Source organism: Mytilus californianus, unplaced genomic scaffold (assembly GCF_021869535.1).
Source record: "Mytilus californianus isolate M0D057914Y unplaced genomic scaffold, xbMytCali1.0.p SCAF_12, whole genome shotgun sequence".
Lineage (NCBI taxonomy): Eukaryota > Metazoa > Mollusca > Bivalvia > Mytilida > Mytilidae > Mytilus > Mytilus californianus.
In genome coordinates, this window is record NW_026262604.1 from 32,059,417 (window position 1) to 32,082,678 (window position 23,262).

General features: G+C 32.5%; 2 protein-coding genes across 2 annotated transcripts; one reads left to right on the plus strand and one right to left on the minus strand.

Moving 5' to 3' along the window:
* The first annotated feature begins 8,104 nt into the window (after window positions 1-8,104).
* Window positions 8,105-18,165, plus strand: LOC127721708 (uncharacterized). The gene is made up of 8 exons (XM_052228506.1): window positions 8,105-8,545; window positions 10,043-10,258; window positions 11,903-12,646; window positions 13,370-13,556; window positions 14,063-14,311; window positions 14,602-14,773; window positions 17,161-17,309; window positions 17,946-18,165. Exons 1-7 carry the CDS (start codon window positions 8,177-8,179, stop codon window positions 17,168-17,170), a joined length of 1,947 nt encoding a protein of 648 aa, XP_052084466.1. The 5' UTR covers window positions 8,105-8,176; the 3' UTR covers window positions 17,171-17,309; window positions 17,946-18,165.
* LOC127721711 (P2X purinoceptor 7-like) lies at window positions 18,131-22,857 on the minus strand. Its single transcript, XM_052228510.1, has 3 exons — window positions 22,620-22,857; window positions 20,594-20,815; window positions 18,131-18,328 (listed from the first exon to the last, which is right to left on the minus strand). The coding sequence occupies exons 1-3, from the start codon at window positions 22,850-22,852 to the stop codon at window positions 18,175-18,177; spliced, it is 609 nt and encodes a 202-aa protein (XP_052084470.1). The 5' UTR covers window positions 22,853-22,857; the 3' UTR covers window positions 18,131-18,174.
* Window positions 22,858-23,262: the final 405 nt, after the last annotated feature.

Here is a 23,262-nt window from a genome sequence, read left to right on the forward strand (position 1 = left end):
GGGAAGACAAAAGTACCTGATAATTATAGAGATATAAGAAAGCAAGTTATATGGGGAAACCAATAGATAAAAACACATGGCAAAAGTTTATATCTTAGTCATTGGGTAGAGGAAAACATAATTTTTGTTAATGATGTAACTGATGATGAAGGAGAAATTTCTCATAATGTATTACATAAACTTAAAAAGAAACAAAATTCGATCGCTGAACTGTGTACTATTCGAAAAGCTTTACCCAAAAGTTGGATCCAAAAATTAAAGAGTAATATATCAAAACATAATAAAATCAACATAACACAAGACATTAAAATGTTTTGTAATGGATTGAATTACAATCTAGACAAAATTAAGTTTGAAGAAATTTATAATATTATAATCAGGTCTTATAAAGAGCTTCCAGTAGGTTTTTGATCATGGAAAAACCAACTATCATGCGAAAATGTTATTTATTCCATTAAGAAAAATCTATCTTTTAACTTTCATTTTTTAAAGGATAATAGATTAAAAATGTTCAGATGGAAACTACTGCATAATATTTTAGCTATCAACCATAATCTGTACCGCTGGAAAGTAGTTGATAGCGAAAACTGTGAGCTATGTTTCAAATCTGATAGCTATAATCATTTCTTCTTTGAATGCACATAGGTAAAAAAATATTGGACATTACTACACAAATAATTTATGAATCTTAATATTGGTCAACATGTTTTTTTGTCTTTAAAATCTTGTAATAGGATACAAAATTGAAGGGTTGAATATTATGTACTTAATCATATTATAACAATTGTTTGCTTTGTGATTTATAAATGCTTTTATTTATCAGAAAAGAGAACTAAATATGTGAATATGATGTCAGTCCAAAAAATGAAATTGAAACACAAAATTTATATCATCCGAAAAATTCCTTTTTGAGGAAATTTCTAACGAAAACCTTAGAAATTTGATTCTCTATCGGTTTTGTTTGCATTTGGATGACCTAGAATCACAAAAAATATCATTGAAATAAAAAGAAGAAAAATTTCTAAACAAAAACTGCTCCTTAATTTTTGTTTAAATACCAGATATGGTATATATTTCAATGTTTGGTGTATTTGAATGATAAGATACTATCTAAAAAACAATCGTAATTCAATTATACTGACCTCTTGATCCGATAAATCAGAAACCATACTCTTTTACTTTCACTTTTAAAATCCGAGACTAAAAGCTAAACAAAAGAGGTCCAAGTTACGTTTTCTTTTTCATTGTATACATGCTTGTAGAATTAATCTGTAAATTGTAACTAACACGTAATTCTATGTAGATTTATAAAATAAAGTTTAAGTTAACAGCAACCCTATTTTAACAATCTCAATCGTATAGACATAACTAGTAAATAATCAACGTAGCTTAAATCTGGTTGTCCTCTGATGCTTCGGATAATTAACTCGTTTAACAGTATCTTACAAAGATAGAATATTACATTTATACTTTCGTAGTGTATTCAATTGCCAACGACAAAAAAGTTCATTAGTCGGATGACAAGTTCTGCATTTAAACGAAACTGTATTCATTCAGTTAGCATTATTTGGCGTGTTCTTGATATTTTGTACGACGTACACGTTCTAATTTGATGTTGAAAAACTGAAAACACTCTTGTAAGAACCACAATTGTGTGGGTTCTTCAAACAACACGGAAACACAACAGAACAAATAAGCAACAAAATTAAGAGGACGCCGCGCGGTTGTCAACAATGTATATTTCCATAGGTCGTATACCAGCTCTTCACTTATACCAAACAATAGAAAAAAAAGACGGAACTGTTTTCATCCAGTTTTTATTTTCGACGTTATATATGTTTCTATTTTTTTTTAAAACGTATTAACATAATAAACGAGAGACGATACAAATGATTATGTGTTAACAAATGAAGAATTGAGATTAAAGGAAAGAATTTTTATTTTTAAATATATCTTTTCGTTATAAAGATAAGAAGATGTGGTATAATTGCCATATGCATATTGATGGTATGGAATCAATTCCACATTTAAAGAAGCTACAATAATTATAGATGCATGGGTAACAAATGTAAAATAAAGCATCCGGCAATCATGTGATCTTTTCGACAACCAAAAATATTGGGGAACCATTTCACATGATTCATTAGAATAAAAGAAAATCAATGAGACAACTTTCTACTAGAGACAAAATGGCATAGAAATTGTAAAGGTCACGGTACGGCATTCAACAATTAGAAAATCCAATACAGCACAACAAGCCACAATAGATCCCTACAATGTAAAACACTTTTGGAGAGAAAACCAACGGCCAATTGTACATTGTATGTACAAAACAATGCACGAAAAACAAAAATAATGTGATATACAGCAACAAACGTCAATCAAGAATAACAGGCGCCTGAATTTGGACTGGCACACACCAAATGGTGCGAAAATGCAGGGATTCCGAATATGTCTGCGGGCGTCTCCTCCTAACCAACACTAAAATTGCTTTAGTGTTTTTCTTGATGTTTAGAGCAGTTTTTGTTTCCCCAAATATTCCAGATCTGAAATGTGTGAGTGTATTTTTTTTAGTTTGCAAAAAAGTCATAGATATAATCGACGAATACAACAAAACAACCAGTTGCATTCAAAAATTGACTTTAATCGTTTTGATTAGAAACTGAAAACACCATGGCGGAAAACCAAAAAAGACAGTGTACAAATCAGATCAGAGAAAACTCAAAAATGAGCAACCTGAACCCAACTAACAACTGGGTTGAATATCATGTCATTCTGAAGGCTAGGTAGATACTGCACTACATATGGCACCCGTCGTGGTGCTCGTGTAAGTGCTAACTCAAAATGACAGGCAATATCACTTTCCAGAAACTACAATGTTTTCTCTATTCATACAAACAAGATATGTTTCGGTAGATGGTGGTCATTAACTTTAACAAAATCGAATGTTAGACTATAAATGTATGTCAACCAACGGAACTAATGGAAAGTAACTGTATGCTGACTTGATACAGTCATTTTCAAAGAAAATCGTTGGCTAAACCTGGTTTTATTGCTAACAACAAACCTTTTGTATGACAATTGTTTAGTTTTGCTCTTTGTTGACTAATGTTAGTGAGCAACATGAAAAAACACCATTAGTTAATGTGACAATTACTTTGATCGAGCAGCCAAAACCGAGTAAACATACATAACAGGCAGTACAACAAAATACATATGCGTCAGATAAGGCATATTAAAACTTACATATTTTATATTATACATCAATGTGACGTTTTAATTTCCATATATCAATTATAGTGAAAGAAATATTAATGGTTTATAATGTGAATATTAATCTACATGTATATAGTAAAATACAACTTCCTATTTCAAATACCTTTTTCGCTTTGGATAACACATGTAGAGAAACAACTATTTAAAGCTTTGAAATTAAACGACAAGGAAAAGTTAATGAAATCCCGTTTAAGATTTTTCCCACCATTCATCCATGTCGTCTCACCTTGCATAACAGACATATTGTATGAATTGCTTATATTATCTGGTCTTGAATATAAAGGACTAGAAACCATTTAGAATTAATTCGATAGTAGGTTATGCAATGCAGACATACCAGGATAAACGGCTGGACATTTTGTCCGCCACTAGAAATGAGTGGTATGATGTGATTGCCAATGAGGCAACTCTCCACAATAGACCAAATGACACCAGTAAAAGAAATAAAAAACTAATATAATGAAATATGTAAACAGCTCTCTCACAATTAGTCTTGTATCAGTCCACATACGGACAACTCAAAGGGGTATCGCAATGTTCTATAACGTGGATAGAACGTGGCACTATCATTACACGCTAAATTCGGACTGGACGCATACATTTCATATCTAAAAACTTGGTCAAACATTACTTTCAAGATTAATTTCAATTATTTTAAAGGAAGGAGCCAAACATAGTTTTCTACAGTTTTCGAAGATATGAAAAAAGGGCATTATCAGTAAACATGAGTTAAAGTCAGTGCGCCAGCAACCTAATACACAGGATTAACACGCATTGCCGTCTATTGACTTTGTGAGATATTGAACATTCAAAGGATATCAGAATCATTGTTTAGTTTGCTCAAATTTATAAATTTAAATAAATGACTGATAAAATTCAGGGGCGTAGAAACTGCGGCCAATATATAAGCATCAGTATAATGTAGGACCGTGAATGCTTAAAGTGGTATGACCTTTAAATACAACATAAAGGGGGTAATACTGGAAAATATGCAATGTCTTCATTTAAGACGACATACGCTTAAACAAACAAATCAGAAGGAACATTGGTATTTAAGTTTCGTTGATTTTATACATTTTATGTCTATATGTCGTAGATTATTGAAAATAAATGTTTTTAATTTCAACAAAAAGTAAACATTGAGCGGCATTATGTTTTGAGATTCGACAGACACCATACCAAAGTTATTATTTATTATAAAGTGAACTTTTTCCATTGATTTTCAATTTAGCTTTGAAAATTAACATTAAGACTATTTTATCGTAGGTAAAACACATTGAAAGAGGGGTAACCCTGCAATTTTTCAATCAGACCACAAGCACAATCAAATTACTGACGTACTGTTTACTCGGATGAACCTTAAATCCGATGGCTGGCAAACATCCATCTCCCTATAGATCACCAGAAGAAACGTGCAGTTGTTTTTCTCAAGCCGACAATAATTAATTTGCAGTATATTCCATAATTCGAGTGCCGAACATTGCAGACACATTCAACACGATTACATACTACATGTATGTTTAACATTTGATCAATTTGCTAGGTATTGTGGTCACAGAGGATCGAAACGAACAACCAAAAAATAAATAAATGTGTTTTGAACTGTCTCAAGACTGAATAATGCATGTAATGATTGTTTGCAATTTGATCAGACGTGATTGTGTATAAAACAGACTATCCGTCTCCAATACGAGAAGTTTAAGTGATTATAGTTCCATTCTTATGTGACCTTTGCTTATGTAAAAAGAATGCGTGGGTTGTCCGTTTTCCTTTAAGGTAAATAATTTCCAATATCAAAAGATGGCAAATCAATATAAAATGTATCGACATATTGTATTTTAAAGATTGCTAATCAAGGATGATTTTAAGAAAATAAATTTTTATCCAATTTTTATTTATTGCTCTCTCGTTTTTTTCCAAACAAATCGTTATACATTTAGATATGAATAAGATGCATGACGTAATACGGCTTTTTCGATAACGTGCAGTTTGTCATAGAAAATTGATCGCATGACCCATACATATGTTAAATACATTGAGATATATACCGAACTCTAAATAAAATATTAAGAGTACATGCCGAACTAATTTCAATTATTTTTCACATTATCCATTTATTATGAAATACATATTTTTGATATTTAGTCATAGATACTTAAGTTTTTTTTTTATTAGTTGTTATTGACTTTGAACTAGCTGTCAATAACTGCGAGTACTCTCAGGTCTGCACTTAGTGTCTTTTTTGTTGTGGGAATGTGAAAATAGCCTGCCACGTCCGGTCAATGTTTTTTGTGACTTGTTTTTCTGTTTTATATCGATCTGAAAAGTTCAGACCTTTTCAGCTGATTTTTAAAGTTAGTTCATATGTTGTGCTGTTACACCACTGTCCCAGGTTAGCAGAGGGTTTGGCGCCCGCAAACTAGTTTAACCCCACCATATTCTGTATGTGTCTGTTCCAAGTCAAGAGCCTGTAATTTAGTAGTTGTCGTTGGTTCATGTCTGTCATATTTGTTTTTCGTAAATTGTTTTGTTATAAATTAGGGCGTTAGTTTTCTCAATTGAATTGCTTCATATTTTTCATGTCGAGGTTTTTTATAGCCGACTATACGCCTTAGAGTATTGGATTTTCTCATTGTTGAAGGCTTTGTGGTTGCCTAAAATTCCTTACATTCACTTCATTTCAACTCTGGTGGAAAGTTGTCTGTCTCATTGACAATCATACCACATTTCTTCATTTTTTATATGTATATGCTATACAATTTTACGTTTGATGAAGAAAGAAATTTACCATTACTAAGGAGAAGCATATTTCATAATTTTGAGAAGAATACCAATTAGTGTTTGTCGAAACGAAAAAGATGACAAGACAAAGTACAATCATGTAAACCAAATATTGAAGAACAATGAATCGAAAATATATTTGATCAAGTCAAGTCCTCTGGTAGGTTGACGTTTTTGCGCCAGTTGTGACACATGTCATTGTGTTCATGACTTTAAGATATATTTGTAATAAATTGAATTAGTAAAAATGAAAAAAAGTTGGAGCAGACAAAAACAGTGCATGTAAAACAATGAGACAAAGGGATGTCTTTAGTTTGACTTACAAAAACTCATCAGTGATAACGCTCTGATAATTTGGTACATCAGACGCGCGTGTTCATCTTCTTGAAATTTATCAGTTGCGTTCAAATCGAAACTGTTGGGAGGGCAAATCAAATACTTAGTTAGAGAGCACTAAATTCGAGAGTTCGTAACTATGACTTATGGTATGACAAGGTTATCGAAGACGCTAGTAGAAGCAAACACACGTATAGGAATTGAAATGATTGCAGCAAAATTGACTTTATTTAATATTTGTTTTGTCAACGTACCAAACAGGAAGGTGTCACCAAACTATCCTTATAAGACAATGACTGAATTACAAGCTTATGATTTGTGACAATATAAAAATAAGAAGGTGCTGTACGATTATCAATAGGACAACTTGCCACCACAGACCAAATGACACAGAAACCAATAACCATAGGTCACCGTACGTTCTTCACTTGTGAGCCAACATATACCGTTTAGCAAGCTATAAAAGGCCCAAAAATAACGAATGTTCAACAATTCAAACGGTAAACCCAACGGTCCGATCTATGCACTTAAAATAGTACAGGCACATACAAATATGGTGTGGCTAGAAAAGCCTGTGGGCTACCCCAGATCCCTTCCTCCAAAGCCCCCCCCCCCTAAAAAACAACAAAAAAATCACCAACATGGGACATCTGTTTAACAGAACAAGACAAGAACACACCACAAAACTCAGTTGAAAAGCTTAATTTTTCAGAACGACACACGCATATAAAAAAGGACAAACAAAAAAGTCATCTAGTGCCCATCTGGTAGCACTTGCAGTCAGTGACAGCTTGATCAGAGCCATTAATAACAAATAACAAAATCAAGTTTCTAAGACAGCAATATCAATCAGTATACATTTAATGAATTTAGGGTAAAAACGTCAGAAATAATCATAAAAAAACATAACCCTGTGCATACCAAAATATAAGCATCGACATAATGTAGAACCGTGAATGCGCATAGCTATATAACCTTTACAGAAAATATAAGGAGCTCAATACTAGAAAAATATTCAGAATCTCCATTTAAGACGACAGTCGTAAAACAAAAATGTACTCTTGCTATGAGAGTGAATTATTTGAATCAGAAGAGAGCCGTAAGTTACACACTTCATTGGTTTTATTCTTTCTATGTTCCATATTATTAAAAAAGGGTTGCGTTTAAGTTAAACTTCATTTCAGATAAATACAAACCGTAAATCATGAGCTGCATTTTGTTTTGACAAGAGACAGACACCATATGCTAAGTTCTTATCTAATTTAAAGTGAAATACGTATATCTATATTTTCAAATTAACTGTGAGAAATAACATTCAAATTACACATGCACTATTTTATCGTAGTTAATATCTATTTAAAGAGAGGTAACTCTGCATTTTTTCAAACAAAACCAAAAGCACATACAGATTATGGTGGTGTTAAACATGTTTACGACCACTCAACCCTCTAACTAACCCAGGATACTGGTGAAAAAGCACAACATAAGAACAGACGGTAAAATCATTTAGAGATGAAATGCAAAGGTAAAAAAAAAATTGAGAAAAAGGTGTTATTCGCATGCATTTATTTCGAAAATGTTGAAAATTATTTTTATACATAAATTTCAAACCTCGCTGGTACTAAAAATAACAGGTATATATCGGTGTCGAAAAACGCGGGAAATACCAACCTTGTTTATCTCTCTTTATTTCCTTCTCGCTGTGACGTCATTTGAGTCCTTCGTTACACTGCTATCGATATCTATCATTAGAGCGTAAATTTGTAAACAACTTGAACAAGCTATGGTGTTTTGTGTGGCATTCAACTGTAACACTGGGTCAGGTCAAGGATATGGGTTGTTTACGTTCCCGAAAGACCCAGACAGGCGAAAGATATGGATACATAAGGTGAAGAGACAGAACTTTGTTCCCACAGAGCATTCCAGACTGTGTGCTAAACACTTTGACTTCGATCAGTTTGTAATAGATGCCAGAATTGCCTCGTCCGTGAAGTTTACACCAAAACAGAAAAGACTGAAAGCAAATGCTATTCCCACAATATTTAACCATAACAAGTCGGGGGAAAAGACTTCTGCCCTGGGAGCCAGTCCGGGTAAAAGAAAGAGAGTCAGACATGCATCTAGAGCATTGGAAAAGAGACGGAGATTAGAGGTATCTACATTATATATATTTCATTATTTTATTATAGGGAATAGGAGTCATTTGTGGTTATAATTTGGTTGGGGTAACCTAAATGACATATTTTGTATGGTGCTCAAACTGCATGGGCTGGGGCCCCAAAATATAGAAAAAGAAGACAGAATGTGCATTTCAGTTAGGATTATGTTATTATCTCTAGGCTTATATAGATTTGGGGGATCCCGTATGTGTATCCCCTACTCTAAACACAACACATAAATACTGAAATATAATTCCAAATGTAGACACCCCACCCCCCTCCCACCCCCTTATAGAGCTACATTTATAGGATAAAGGCATATATAAGGATTGATTAATTTGATTTCTGTTTTAGAAATTGTTCAATCCTTAAATTTATTCAGGTCTACAATTTCAAGTTTACTTTTATCCTTGATTGATTGAATGAATGAATGAATTTAATTTCTCATTAACTACAAATTACATAGTTACAGAGAATATATATGTATTAACAATTACATTAAATATTAAAGCACATGTGAACAATACAGATATAAACATTAAATTAAAAACTAACCAGGAGGAGTGACCCTCACATTTATAATTTTTATAAATCTACATAGTTTTAAATTTTTTCAAGAACAATATAGTTACTAGAGCTCGACCTCATTAATTGTTGATATTTATATACATTTGGACAAAAAGTACAATAGTGTGGTAACAACCTCTTTCTTTCTTGAGTTAGAGCATTACATGTCATAACATAATGATATTCATCACCTATGTCCTTACTGTATGGATTTATCTCATTGTGGAAGATCTAGACCAAAGGATGACCCTTAGTAAAATATACTCTTTCATTTGGTAAAGTAACTGGTGTTAAGCAGTCTCATTGGCAATAACAAACACATCTTCTTAGATTTATGCCTCATGAAAGTTAATAAAGATGCACTTCATTTAGCTGTTCATTCCAAATCTTTTTCATACAAAAGTATTGCATGTGATAAAAGGACATTATTCTAAATCTACTTACATGTAAATGCATATTTATCATTTTTAGATACAATGTACACCAAGTTTACTGTACTTACACAAAATGTACATACATGTATATGTACATTATTTAAAATATCTAATAGGTAAATTTTAATTACTATTTACATGAAGTTTATAAGGGACCACAGGTGAACATTTATTTTATATTTACATGTATGTCATGACCCAAATATCAAATTTCAATAAAAATGGATAAATCTATAAATGCTGTGATTCATTGAACAATTTATATGAAAGTGCAAGATGTGCTTATCATTATAAAAGTCACATTAAAAATAATTGTTTAACCTACATCATGTACATGTAGCTAAGAATAAGAAAAAAATATTTTGATTTGGCATAAGTTGAAATATATATACCGCAAGCTCTAAGCCTTAAAGAGTTTAATTTTGACTGAATAAATCTATATACAGGTAAATTGCTTTTAAAGTATTCAGTATTGCAATTTCATTTCAGATATTTCAGGGATTCAGTGGAGGCAAGGTGTCACTTGATAGTGAATTGACACAAGTGTTGGATATGAGTGCTGATGATGTAGAGGAATCTGAAAGTGTTTTTTTGAGTGAAGTAGAACCACATAACCTGGACACAAGTATGCCACTTGCAGTAACATGTTTGACAGACAAAAGACAGACATTTGAAATGTTTTCCCAGACTGATAACAAAATAGTGGTAGGTTTGAATGTCAATCACTGATCTTTTTCTATAATGTACCATTCTTCTTATAATAATTTGCTGTTAGGTTGCTGTCTCATTTACAATATTACACATTATATACCCAAACAAATGATATACTGAACTTACAGTGTACATTGTATATGTACATGTCAATATAAAAATTGAAAAATAGAATTGAGAATGGACACAGTATCAAAGAGACAAGCCAACCAAAAAGAGCAGAAAACAGCTCAATGACTCCTATATGGGTCTTCAGTCAGCAATTTATACATATATAAATATCAACAAAAACATAACAACACAGATGTATACACTATCAATTCAATTTAAAACTTTAAATTATGAACCTCCATCCTCCCCCCCAACAAAAAAAAAAAGGAAACAAAAGACTTCATTCCAACTTTAATCATAGCTTGGCTATTGTATTTGCTTACATACATGTAGCCTATGACAACAGTCGTTGGACATTACATTTTCTAGTAAGTGTGTCTGTATGTCTGATCACAAAGTAAATATATGAACAATATCGTTTACAATGAAGTTGCAGTCATTACAATTTGAAACTTATTAATAAACAAATATAGAAATAAGAAGATGTGATATGATTACCAATGAGACATCTCTCCACCAGAGACTAAATGAATAAACAAATATAGAAATAAGAAGATGTGATATCATTACCAATGAGACATCTCTCAACCAGAGACTAAATGATGTAGAAAATGTTTATTATATGGTGAATGAACTGCTTCGCTGAGCGCAGCTGGATACGCCCGCAGAGGTCCAACCCTGAACAGTTGGGGCAAAAATGGACACAATATTCAAGCTTGATACCGGTCTGAATTTGGATTGTAATTAGATATTTAACATATTATAGGTTTCTGAATAAATGTAGTCAAAGAACTTGAAAAAGTTATATGAATTGAATTTATGTTCAATTAAAGATTTCTTGCTGTTGTGCGATACACTCTGCTGTTGCGCAATACTTAGTAAATCTGTTGTCAGACTATAAACAAACAATAACTTCTCAATGTTATATCAGAAATTTATAAAAAAAAAATAAAGGGAGGTTATCTTAATACATATAAATCAGTCATCAAAGTTTAATGAAAACTGCTTTAAGCACTTTAAGGATATTGTCCAAAAACTTGAAAATCAACCCTTTTTATGAATAAAATCTTATAACTCGGAAACGTAAAATCATAAATTTATAAAAATCTGAAGGGAGCTTACAACAATAGATATACACAATTTACCAAAGTTTCAGAAAAAATGCTGAAAGCATTTTTGAGTTATTATCCGAAAACTGGAAAATCCCCCTTTTTGTAATGAATAAAACCCCATAAATCGGAAACATATAGTCTAAAATTTTTAAAAATCAAAAGGGAGCTCATGTCTATAGAAATAAACAATTCACCAAAGTTTCTTGCAAATGGGCGTATAAAAAAATTTAGAATTGTTAGTCAAATTAAAGTTTTGTTACTTCCTACATGCTTGCAGGTTAATACATGTAAATGTAATAGTATTTTAACAAATACAAATGTATGTACTTAAAATTGTATATGAGTAACATGTATGAATTATTTATTCTAATTCATTTATATTAAAAGCTAAGTAATGTCTCCTTCTTTTATTCAGTATCCTCAACAACATGCCCAGATTCAAGCTATCATTCCAATGACAGACAGTAGTACACAAACAGAAAATATCTTCATACCACCAGAACTATTTGGAAGTAATGCCAGCAGCCAACTTGAAACAGTTGAGGAAGAATTAAGTGATTCAGATGATCCTGAATGGGTACCATCAGATGAAGAAGATGAAATTGATAGGCTTGTAGATATCAATGAACAAAAAAATGAGGCTAAGGAAAGAAAGTTTATTGTTTTTGAGACTGAATTAAATGATTTATTTAGGGAATGTGTAGAATGTAGGAAAACCCTTACCTCAGAGGAAATAGTAAAAAAAGTGACTGGAACTTTAATTCAGATTAATATAAATTGTGATTGTGGGTATTCAAAAAGTTGGAAGAGTCAACCAATGTCTAATACCATGCCAGTTGGAAATTTAGTTTTAGCTGGTGCCATTCTGTTTTCAGGCAGTAATCCGAGTAAGGCATTCAACTTTATGAATCATGCTGGAGTTCAGTTTTTTTCACTGCGTACATATAATTATATGCAAACTGCCTACTTAGTTCCTGCAGTAAACTCAGTCTGGAATAGAAAACAGCTAGAACTAGTTGATGAGATTAAAGATTCAGGAAGATCATTAAAGCTTGGTGGTGATGCACGTTGCTGTTCACCCGGTCACACAGCAAAATATGGTTCATACAGTGTTATGGATTTGACAACATCAAAAGTGATAGATATGCAGTTGGTACAGGTAAGTTTGTGCAGTTCAGTTAAAATACCATGGTTAATATAAAAATGAAAATGTGGTATGAATGCCAATTTGACAACTCTCCACAAGAGACTAAATGACACAGAATAGAACAACTAAAGGTCCCTGTACGGCCTTCAACAATGAGCAAATCCCATACCGCATAGTCAGCTATAAAAGGCCCCGAAATGACAAATGGAAAACAATTCAAACGTGTAATAGTATTTGTTTCTCAGATACTATTATAGCAATATGTGAACTATATTTGGTGTATATTATAATTGCAATGTGCATATGGACTGTTAGTATGGTGAAAATGTCTGTTTTGCAGAGTTCATTTGACCTTGACTGTCAGTTGTGAAGAAAAAAATATCAAAACCTAATAAATATGTAGCCAAACTAGATTAAAATTGTTTTGCCGCTATATTTAGAATATATATATACTCACTGGTACAAAATTGTCCTGAACATGAATGCAATATTTGCTACTGGATGTTAAGCAGTCATAAATCAATCTATCTATTATATTGAGCACACTATAGATGCTAATTAAAAGACGTTTTATTTTTAGATAAAAATATAAAATATAGAATAACCTTTCTGCTCCTGATCAGTTTTACTGTCGTTAATATCACATATATATAATAATAAAATGATTACATTTTAACCTTTTTTTTAATAACTTGATTCACATATATATATATATATATATATATATTTTTTCAGAGCAATGAGGTAACAAATAATTATGCTATGGAACAAGAGGGGTTGATAAGATGTTTGAACTTTCTTCACAACCAACACGTTCAAGTATCCCACCTCATCACAGATAGACATAGCCAGGTGAAGAAGTTCATGAGAGAAAAGGAACCAAGCATCCAACACATGTTTGATGTATGGCATGTAGCAAAAGGTAAATTCATCAGTCTTGTGATATTACAATTGGTTGTTAGAACACAGTTACATGTACATGTATTTAAGGGTGGTGTCTCTATTTTAATTAGAATTATTCAGTACTTATTAAGTCCCATTCCTTTAATATTCAATAGAATAGAGAATGGAAATTGGTTACACCGGCAGTCTTTAATTTGACTACAAATTTGGTTTGATGTTAAGATTTATTTTCAAAGGGAAACAACTCCCAAGGAGAAAAAAAACTGTACATCTAGCTTGTCTTTAGAGCAGAAATATATACATTTGTCTTGCATAAACACCTTTTAATATTATTGTTACATAATAAAAGTTAACTATAATTTATAAAGAGTGATTCAAAGTCTAAATTATTGTTTTATCTCACAAAACTCCATATATATGAAGTTCTAATGTTATTAAAAAATGAAAAGTTTATTATTCAAAAATGTTTAGCCAAAATGGGACAATATATTTACAATGTAACTATCATCATCAAACTTTAAACAGGAATTTACAAGAAATTGGAACTGAAAGGGAAGTCATTAAAAAAAGGATACCAGGGCATTGCAAGATGGTCTAGATCAATCAGTAACCATATGTATTGGTGTGCTGCAAGTAGCAATGGTAACGGTGAGGAGTTGGTACAGAAGTGGCAGTCTGTATTAAAACATTGTGCTAATGTCCATGACGGCCATGGTGACCTGTTTCCAAATTGCTTGCACGGACCTTTGGAAGACAGAGAATGGATCAAAATGGGTAAACAGTTAATTTATAAGTTTATGGAATCTCGTTATGTAAAATTTGTTTCAGACAACAGATCTACTTTTCAGTCATATTATTTTATAAATAAATTTACAAATATACTTTACATTGTATTGATATTGAAAAAAAAATGATTTAACTGTTTATTTTGAGTTTTATTTATCAAACCACTATTTTAGAAATTGAGTGCTTCTTTATTGTAGATTTATATTTTATTGTACTAGTCATCAAATATGAATAGACAGTACTGTTAATAAGTATTAACATTTTTCATTTTATTATAGGATCACCTGCCTACGTAGAACTGGAAAAGGTAATATGTGGACGAATGTTGTTGAAAGACATCAAGAAGTTATCACCAGCAGAACAGACATCTGGGTTGGAGTCATTTCATAACATTGTTTGCTACTTTGCTCCAAAGTCAACACATTTCTTCTACTGGCAGATGAGGGCAATGTTTGTAAAAATTGAACAGTTAGCAAACTGTTACCATGTTAAAAACACTTGCATACTGAAATAAAATGCTCCACTGGGCGCAGCTTGATACGACCGCACAGGTTGAACCCTGAACAGTTGGGTCAAGTATGGACACAACATTCAAGCTTGATACAGCTCTAAATTTGGATTGTGATTAAATATTTGACTCAGCAGAGGGTTCTGACACAGAATGAATGTGGTCTAAGAACATAAAAGTTTTTTTTTAATTTACCTATTATGGTCCAATATCCAAAATCTAAATACATAGATAAAAGAAGATGTGGTATGAGTGCCAATGAGACAACTCTCCATCCAAGTCAAAATTTATAAAAGTAAACCATTATAGGTCAAAGTATGGTCTTCAACACGGAGCCTTGGCTCACACCGAACAGTAAGCTATAAAGGGCCCCAAAAATTACTAGTGTAAAACCATTCAAATGGGAAAACCAACGGTCTAATCTATATAAAAAACAAGAAACACTTATGAACCACATCAACAAATGACAACTACTGAACATCAGATTCCTGACTTAGGACAGGTGCAACTAAATGCAGCGGGTTTTAACGTTTTAATGGTACCAAACCTTCACCCTTTTTCTGAAACAATAGTGTAACATCATAACATAGAAAGACACACTATATATAAAATATCAACTGAAATAGCTTAACTCAATCAAAGCACATATTAACACCAGTGAACATACACTGAACAAATAAATTTGACCTATGATACAATGTAAATATAAAATAAATAAACTAAGAGAAAAATAATAAAAGTAACATGTTATACCGGTATGAAATGTAAAACAATTTAAGAAAAACAATATGGCCGAACAAAAATATCAGCCATTTGCAAATACTTTAAACGGTTACGGTTAGATTCAGTATAACAAAGAACCCCAATAATTCATTTTTTGTTAAAATCAAACTAAGTTTAATTTTGGACCCTTTGGACCTTAATGTAGACCAATATGAAAACGGGACCAACAATTAAGAATCTAAATACACGGTTAGATTCAGCATATCAAAGAACCCCAATATTTCAATTTTTGATGAAATCAAACCATATCATTATTATTTGCTTTTATATATAAATAAAAAATAACCAACTTAAAATGGAAAATTTTAAAGAAAAAAAAATCCCTCCCCCCCCCCCCCAATTTTTCTGAATCCCCTTATGATTCATCACCCCCAAACTCAATCCCAGCCTTCCCTTTATGGTATGGTACCTTGCAGTACAATTTCAGAGAGATCCATACACTTGAACAGAAGTTATTGTCTTGAAACTGTAAAAATGCTTGTTTTTTTGCCCCAAATTCCTAAACGGTTAGGGCAATTACCCCCAAACTCAAACCCAGCTTTCCCTTTGTGATATGAAACCTTGTAATACAATTTCATAAAGATCCATATCCTTACACAAAAGTTATTGTCCTGAAACTAGAAAAATGCTTGTTGTTTGCCCCTTTTTGGCCCTTAATTCCTAAAATTTTGAGGCAATTACCCCCAAAATCAATCCCAGCATTCCCTTTGTGATATGGAACCTTGTGGTACAATGTCAGAGAGATCCATACACTAACACACAAGTTATTGTCTGGAAGTTACAAAAATGCTTAATTTTGGCCCCTAATTCCTTAACTGTTGACACCATAACCCCCAAAATCAATCCCAACCTTCCTTTTATGGTATTGAACCTTATTGTAAAATTTCACAGAGATCCATTCACTTAAACTAAAGTTATTGTGCGAAAACCAATGTGTCTTCGGACCACGACGACGCCGCCAACATCATTCCAATATACGATCGCAAATTTTGTTTGCGGTCATATAAAAAATGTATTGTTGCAATTTAATTCATTTTACACTTTTTGTGTTTGCTTGCTTGATTAAATTGTAAGTTTTTATAATTAGGTTAACCTCATTTCCTCAGTTGCTGCCAAAAATGTATACTTTATATGATAATAGTCAAATATCAGACTGCAATGGACTTCCAACTACTAAATTAAAGGCTCTTGGCTAGAGACAGACATATATAAGATTGATCATGTTTGTGAGTGGTGAAAACCCCCAACCTAATATAACGAGAGCAATTTTTAAAAACAGAAATATGAATTGGCTTGTCATGAGATTACCACATAGCAGAAAATACACAGTTAAAAGACTAAAAGTACAAATTTTTGAGTATTTGTATGCATGTTATTTAGATTCACCACTATGTATCATTTTGAAAAATATACTTTAATACCTATATTTTTCTGTAGAATTTTGCATGTTTATACATGAGTAGTCACCTTCAAATTGTTTTCATGAAATAATGTGATATTAGATAATAATTAATGTAATCCAACATATACATTGCAATTTTTTCAGACTTTTCTAAAGTGTACTGCACTTTAATGAAAACACCAGTAGGAGTCAGACAACCACAGCACAAGGAAGACCTCAATTTAGTATTTCCTATCCAAAAGGAAGGAAAGGTGATGCAATTGCTAAGGAGGTTAAAGTCAAACAAACTTTCGGTAAGATTTTGCCATTTAAGACATTTATACTGTTTTACCTCCGTCCGTCCATCAGTTCGTCCGTCCAATGAATATTTTCATCCCATCTTTCTCAGGAACTACATTATGAGGATTTCTGAAATTAGGTTTCAGGGTTAATATAAGCTAAGTCAGCTATACCGTTTGATGCAATTTTAGATTCATCATTCAACAACTTCCTGTTTACCGAAATTTTTAGGCAGAGGTATCATCAGTGAGCAGTTTTTTTTGGATCTTATCAGCTGATAACTTCAAGTTGCTAGAACAATAAAAAGTTTCAACAAAACAGACAAAATGGAAGAACAACTGTAAAAAAAACCTCATTCATGACAATAACTCCTATAAAGATTTGTCAGACAATATTTTTGCAAAATGCATTGTGAAATGTATGTAGATTTTTACATCTTTAACATATCTGCCATTGTAAAAAAAAAATTTCTATTTATAAGGGTATCATGGATATGGATAATGCCCTGCATTTAAAAAAAATATTGAAAGTTCTCCACAATTACTAGTATCAGCCATGCTGGACATGCTGAATGATTCAAGCTTTTTTGTTCCTATGTACATTAGTTTATTTACAATTGAAGTAAACTATTTACAATTTTATCTTTAAAGGTTATGTTGATGACCTTATGGAAGAGTTGCTGCTATATCGAGAGACATATCCATCTTACAAGAGTGACTTAGATATAGCAGCAGTTGACAAAAGACTGGTTGTGCCACCTCCATTATCAGATCAGGCAAACAGACAAGAAAAGGAGAATGTGATTCAACAACATATCAATAGATTTAACAATGAATAAATGTGATAAAGATTTTATTATCAGCTATATAATTTGTGTAGTCATTTTGGGTATTTAAAGCCTGTATATTGTTCAGCTGGGAACTGTTCCCTTATTTTGCCAACAATACATGATGGCAAAACAACTCTTCTGTGTTTTCCTAGTACATGGTAAATCCACCTGGTAAACCTTCTATATGCCAAATATCTGTAATTTCTGAAAATGAGAAAGTATTCAGTACTAGTTTGAAAAATGAAATATTACTGAACAAACAATGTGTCTTAGTTATTTTTGTTGTTGTGTTGCTGTCCAATATATATTTATACCCACATCTTTTTTATTCATAGATATAAGGAGATGTAGTATGAGTGCAAATGAGACAATTCTCCATCCAAGTCACAATTTGTAAAAAGTAAACTATTATAGGTCAAAATAAGATCTTCCAACATGGACCCTTGATCACACTGACAGCAAGCTATTAAGGGCCCCCAAAAATGAATAGTGTATAACCATACTTACTAGAATCTGTAATATATTAACTCTAGTGGAGAAGAACTGTGCAAGACACTAATAAAAACCACCCTCAACAGTGGAATTATTGTCACTGAGACAACTATCCACCAGAGACCAAATGACACAGAAATTATTTACACAAGGTTTATATTCATTGATGCATCCCGAATTAACTGCTGGTATAGAAATATATGAAAAGCAAACATGAATTGCTTTATATGCATTTATAGTCTCTGTGCCAGTCACAAACACATTTGCAAGGAGGAGTGATTATTTGTAGTTGAATTTAATATGTTAAAAACCTAATCACAGAAAATTCATTGACTTCTTGGCTTGTAACATTAAAAATACAACAGTTGTCATGAGCAGATCAAGTAGTGTGAAGCCTCCAAAAACAAAAACTGTTAACACAGAGATATGTCTCGCCTATTTGCTATTTTGATAATGCAAATGTTGATATTAAAATAGCAATACTTTAACATGTTATAAGTTTTGCAAATATTCAACGTCAATGAACCATGACTGAAGGGACATCGCTAAACAATCTCCATGGAAATGAGATGTGCCAATACTAATACAACCGCATAGCAAATACCATGGACTTTTCATAAACCTTTAAACAAACCTAAAGATACACTGTGAACACAGAGATATGTCTCGCCTATTTGTTATTTTGATAATGCAAATGTTGAACTAAAATATCAATACTTTAACATGTAAGTTGTGCATATTCAAAGTCAATGAACCATGACTAAAGGTACATGGCTAAACAATCTCCATGGAAATGAGATGTGCCACTGCTAATACAATTGCAAACCAAATACAATTGACCTTTCATAAGTCATTCCCTTTAAACAAACCTAAATACAAACATTAACTTGTAAACTATGTAAAAGTTTCAAAGTCAATGAACCATAATCAGGCGGTGGGGTTATATAATCTCCATGGAAATGAAACTTGCAAATGCCAATACATTTGCATACCGTATATTATTGACTTAACATTAGTAGTTCATCTTAAACTGACCTAATCACAAACTAATACATGTAAACTCAGTAAAAGTTACAAAGTCAATAGACCATGACTGAGGGATAAGGACCAACTATTCTCCACGGAAATGAGGTGTGCTAATGCTTATACAACTGTATACCAATTATCATTGACCTACCACTAACAGTTCCCCTTAAACTGACCTAATCATAAACTATAATACATGAAAACTAAGCAAAAGTTTCAAAGTCAACAGACCATGAATGAGGGGGCGGGGCCAAATAATCTCCATGGAAATGAGATATGCCAATGCTTATACATCTGCATACCAAATATCACTGACCTACCACTAGTGGTTCCTCATAAACTGACCTAATCACAAACTAATACATGAAAACTAAGCAAAGTTTCAAAATCAAAAGACCTTGACTGAGGGGGCAGGCCAAATAATCTCCATGGTAATGAGATGTGTCAATGTTAATACAACTGCATACCAAATATCATTGACCTACCACTAGTGGTTCTCCAAAAACTGACCTAATCACAAACTAATACATGTAAACTAAGCAAAGTTTCAAAGTCAATAGACCTTGACTGAGGGGGCGGGGCCAAACAATCTCCCTGGTAATGAGATGTGCCAATGCTAATGCATGTACAACTGCAGACCAAATATCACTAACTTACCACAAGTGGTTCACCATGAAGTAGACCTTATCACACAAACTAATACATTGTTGACGCCGCCGCCGCCGCCGCCGAAAACAGCATACCTTTGTCTCGCGTTTTGACTCCGTCAAGGCGAGACAAAAACCCTAGATTTCATACATGTACCATGTACAATGTACAGGGTAATTCACTAATTGACAGATTTGTGTTGGCAAAATTAAAGAATAAAGTACAAATGATACATGTCAGTGTATAATGAAGGGTTACTTTCTACTTGCATCATGTGCATTAGCCAAGTGACAGTATACTTACTCATGAATCATTTGGTTTGGATCAAATGGACCATTTTCTTGTAGGTATTCATAATACGATGTTTCCAAGACATAAATGTTTAGACAGTTCGCCACAAATCCCTCATGGTGAGTAATACATGTGATGGCAGCCTCCTCAAGTTTTCCATCTACAATGTTGGTCTCTTGGCAGCACTTGGACTCTTGTACAGTGGGCATTAAGGAACAATTCTCACACTTGCACCTATACATAATAGAAGATTACTAAATAAATATATGAATTTTACAATAGACTAAAATTATGTGAGTTGTACAATTAGGTACAAGTATATTGAATGAAGGCAGCAATTGTCACATGTTTATAGCATGTTCTATATACAACATGTACAAGATGGTATGGTTATAAGGGTTGGTCAATAGATGAAATCACTCCATAGGGATATATTTATATCAACTCTGCAAGTGCATGTATCTTATGTATTACAAAATGCAATTGATAACAAATACATGTAAAGCCATGATTTTTCATTAACAACTTCATTACTTGATAATCATGTCAGAGTTGGAGTTTTTACAGAGAATCCATCTGTTCTAGCAAATAACAGAGAAATATTCTTAATTTAATAAATGAATACCTGATACAGTTATATATTTTTAGAAATCATGATCGATTAACAATGATTGAGAATGGAAATTAAAAATTATATTTGTTTAACCCTTATAGTCAGCCACTGTAATACTAGATAAAAAAAAACATATATCTGTGTAAAATAAACCACAACTTTAAATGTATTTAAACTTCGATCTCACACCCCCGCTCTCAGGGTCCAAAGCTATTAAAATATACATGTATGTACATATATGACATGTCGCTGATCACACCAACATTAACAAGTGCTATGATGTAAAATTAGTTCAAAATAAAAACTGATTGAACATATACATTTTGTAATTTTTAAAATGTTCAATAATTCATAAAAAAAAAATGTCTACACACACACACACACATATACATGTACATTTTACATGATCATAATGCACATGTTATATATACATGTACATTTTACATGTACATGATAATGATGCACATGTTCACTGTACAATACAACACACAATTGTTTTCATTTATTTTAGTATTACCACTATATATTTTCTGATACTTATATCTAATATCATGACATTTAGAGAGGTTCCTCAGTAAAGAACTCAGATTATATACTTTCCATTTTATGCTTTCTATTATTTTTAAATTCAATTATACCTATACCTTTATACCTTTATCTTCGGGTCCTTAAAATAAGCCAAAGGCTTCTACTGACCCCTCATCTTGGATTGTCGTAATGCAATTTCTCCTCTCATAATAAACGCATAATAATATATTTATATATATTATACTTATAAAAATAGAACTTATTTAGGTGTGCGCAGCTTAACAATTAACATGAACATATAAATTTATATGGGTTCCAATTCTCGCCATTTAAAGCTGACTTAAATTCATTCAAAGTCTTTGCCGTCACTGTAAAATCTGACAGGTTATTCCACTGATCCACTACTCTAATTGAAAAAGTATTTAGTCTATGTGTCGTCTTACACTGTTTCTTAAATAGTTTTAATGAGTGACCTCTAGTATTATTAGATGGTGCTTAAGTAAATAAGCTTATCCAGTTTATATCATCTATACCGTGCAACGCTTTATATACTTGTATCATATCATTTCTATCCCTACGATATTCCAAGGTTGGCAATCCCAATGAGAATTAAAACCAACAAGATACATTGTATACACTCAACCCCTTGTTATTTCCCTCTTCCCTAACCCTCTACTTCAAATTTAATCTCCTCTACTCTCTGCCCCTCCCCTTTCTCATGTTCCCTTACCCCTTACTATAAATAGTTAACAGTATGTAATAATCGGATGGAATATTGTATACCGAAAGTAAAAAAGGAGGTTGCAATGTACAGACTACAGTGTTGACCAACCTACTTATCATTATATTATGATTACTAAATGCGGTTATATATTCTTCAATAAATATTTTACGAACCATGATGTATTTTGAAGCCGCCAGGCTGTTGACAGATTTATTTCTTCACTTCCATCTTCACCATCGGATGTAGAACTGTTGGATTCTTCATCATTGACATCAAGTTCATGCGATTCAGAACCCGTAATCCTCTGAACTACAGGCTCGTACATGTACGGTTGTACTGATATCACTAAGTTAACTTCGGGAATGTCTTCTTGTTCACGTTCATCGTCTGTGAACCGATAATCCATAGTTGTATTGTCAATGAGGGTCGGCTGAAAACAAACCTTTTCGACAAAAGAGATGATTTCAGCTTCCCAATTGTGAACTTTCCATTTCTATGTAGCAACATTCCAGCAGCGCCTGCATACGGAGTATATATCTCCCAATTGATACGATATTCCCAGGCTTGTGTTTCTTATCATGATTTCCTTAATAGAGGATTGCTGATCACAAGGAAGCTATTAAACCAAGAGTCCCAAATGGTGAAGTTGAAGTCATCCCTTTGTAAATTTTACGGACGCCATCACGAGTTGGTTGACCGTTATGGAATAACCGTTTCACAGATGATATCGGATATGTTCCTTATATAGTAACTACAATACCCTCCCTTTTCACGAATGTGACTTACCGAATTAGACTATTTACCGGATTTGTAATA

What these genes read in the sequence shown, in the direction of transcription:
- LOC127721711 (XM_052228510.1), bottom strand. Translation starts at nt 22,852, where the DNA reads ATGGATTATCGGTTCACAGACGATGAACGTGAACAAGAAGACATTCCC. An exon ending in CGGCTTCAAAATACATCATG is followed by an intron (nt 20,816 to 22,619) that starts GTTCGTAAAATA and finishes TATTATGTATAG; the next exon opens with GTGCAAGTGTGAGAATTGTT. An exon ending in CCAAACCAAATGATTCATGA is followed by an intron (nt 18,329 to 20,593) that starts GTAAGTATACTG and finishes TCTCATTTTCAG; the next exon opens with AAATTACAGATATTTGGCAT.
- LOC127721708 (XM_052228506.1), top strand. Translation starts at nt 8,177, where the DNA reads ATGGTGTTTTGTGTGGCATTCAACTGTAACACTGGGTCAGGTCAAGGA. An exon ending in AAAAGAGACGGAGATTAGAG is followed by an intron (nt 8,546 to 10,042) that starts GTATCTACATTA and finishes ATTTCATTTCAG; the next exon opens with ATATTTCAGGGATTCAGTGG. An exon ending in CAGAGAATGGATCAAAATGG is followed by an intron (nt 14,312 to 14,601) that starts GTAAACAGTTAA and finishes ATTTTATTATAG; the next exon opens with GATCACCTGCCTACGTAGAA.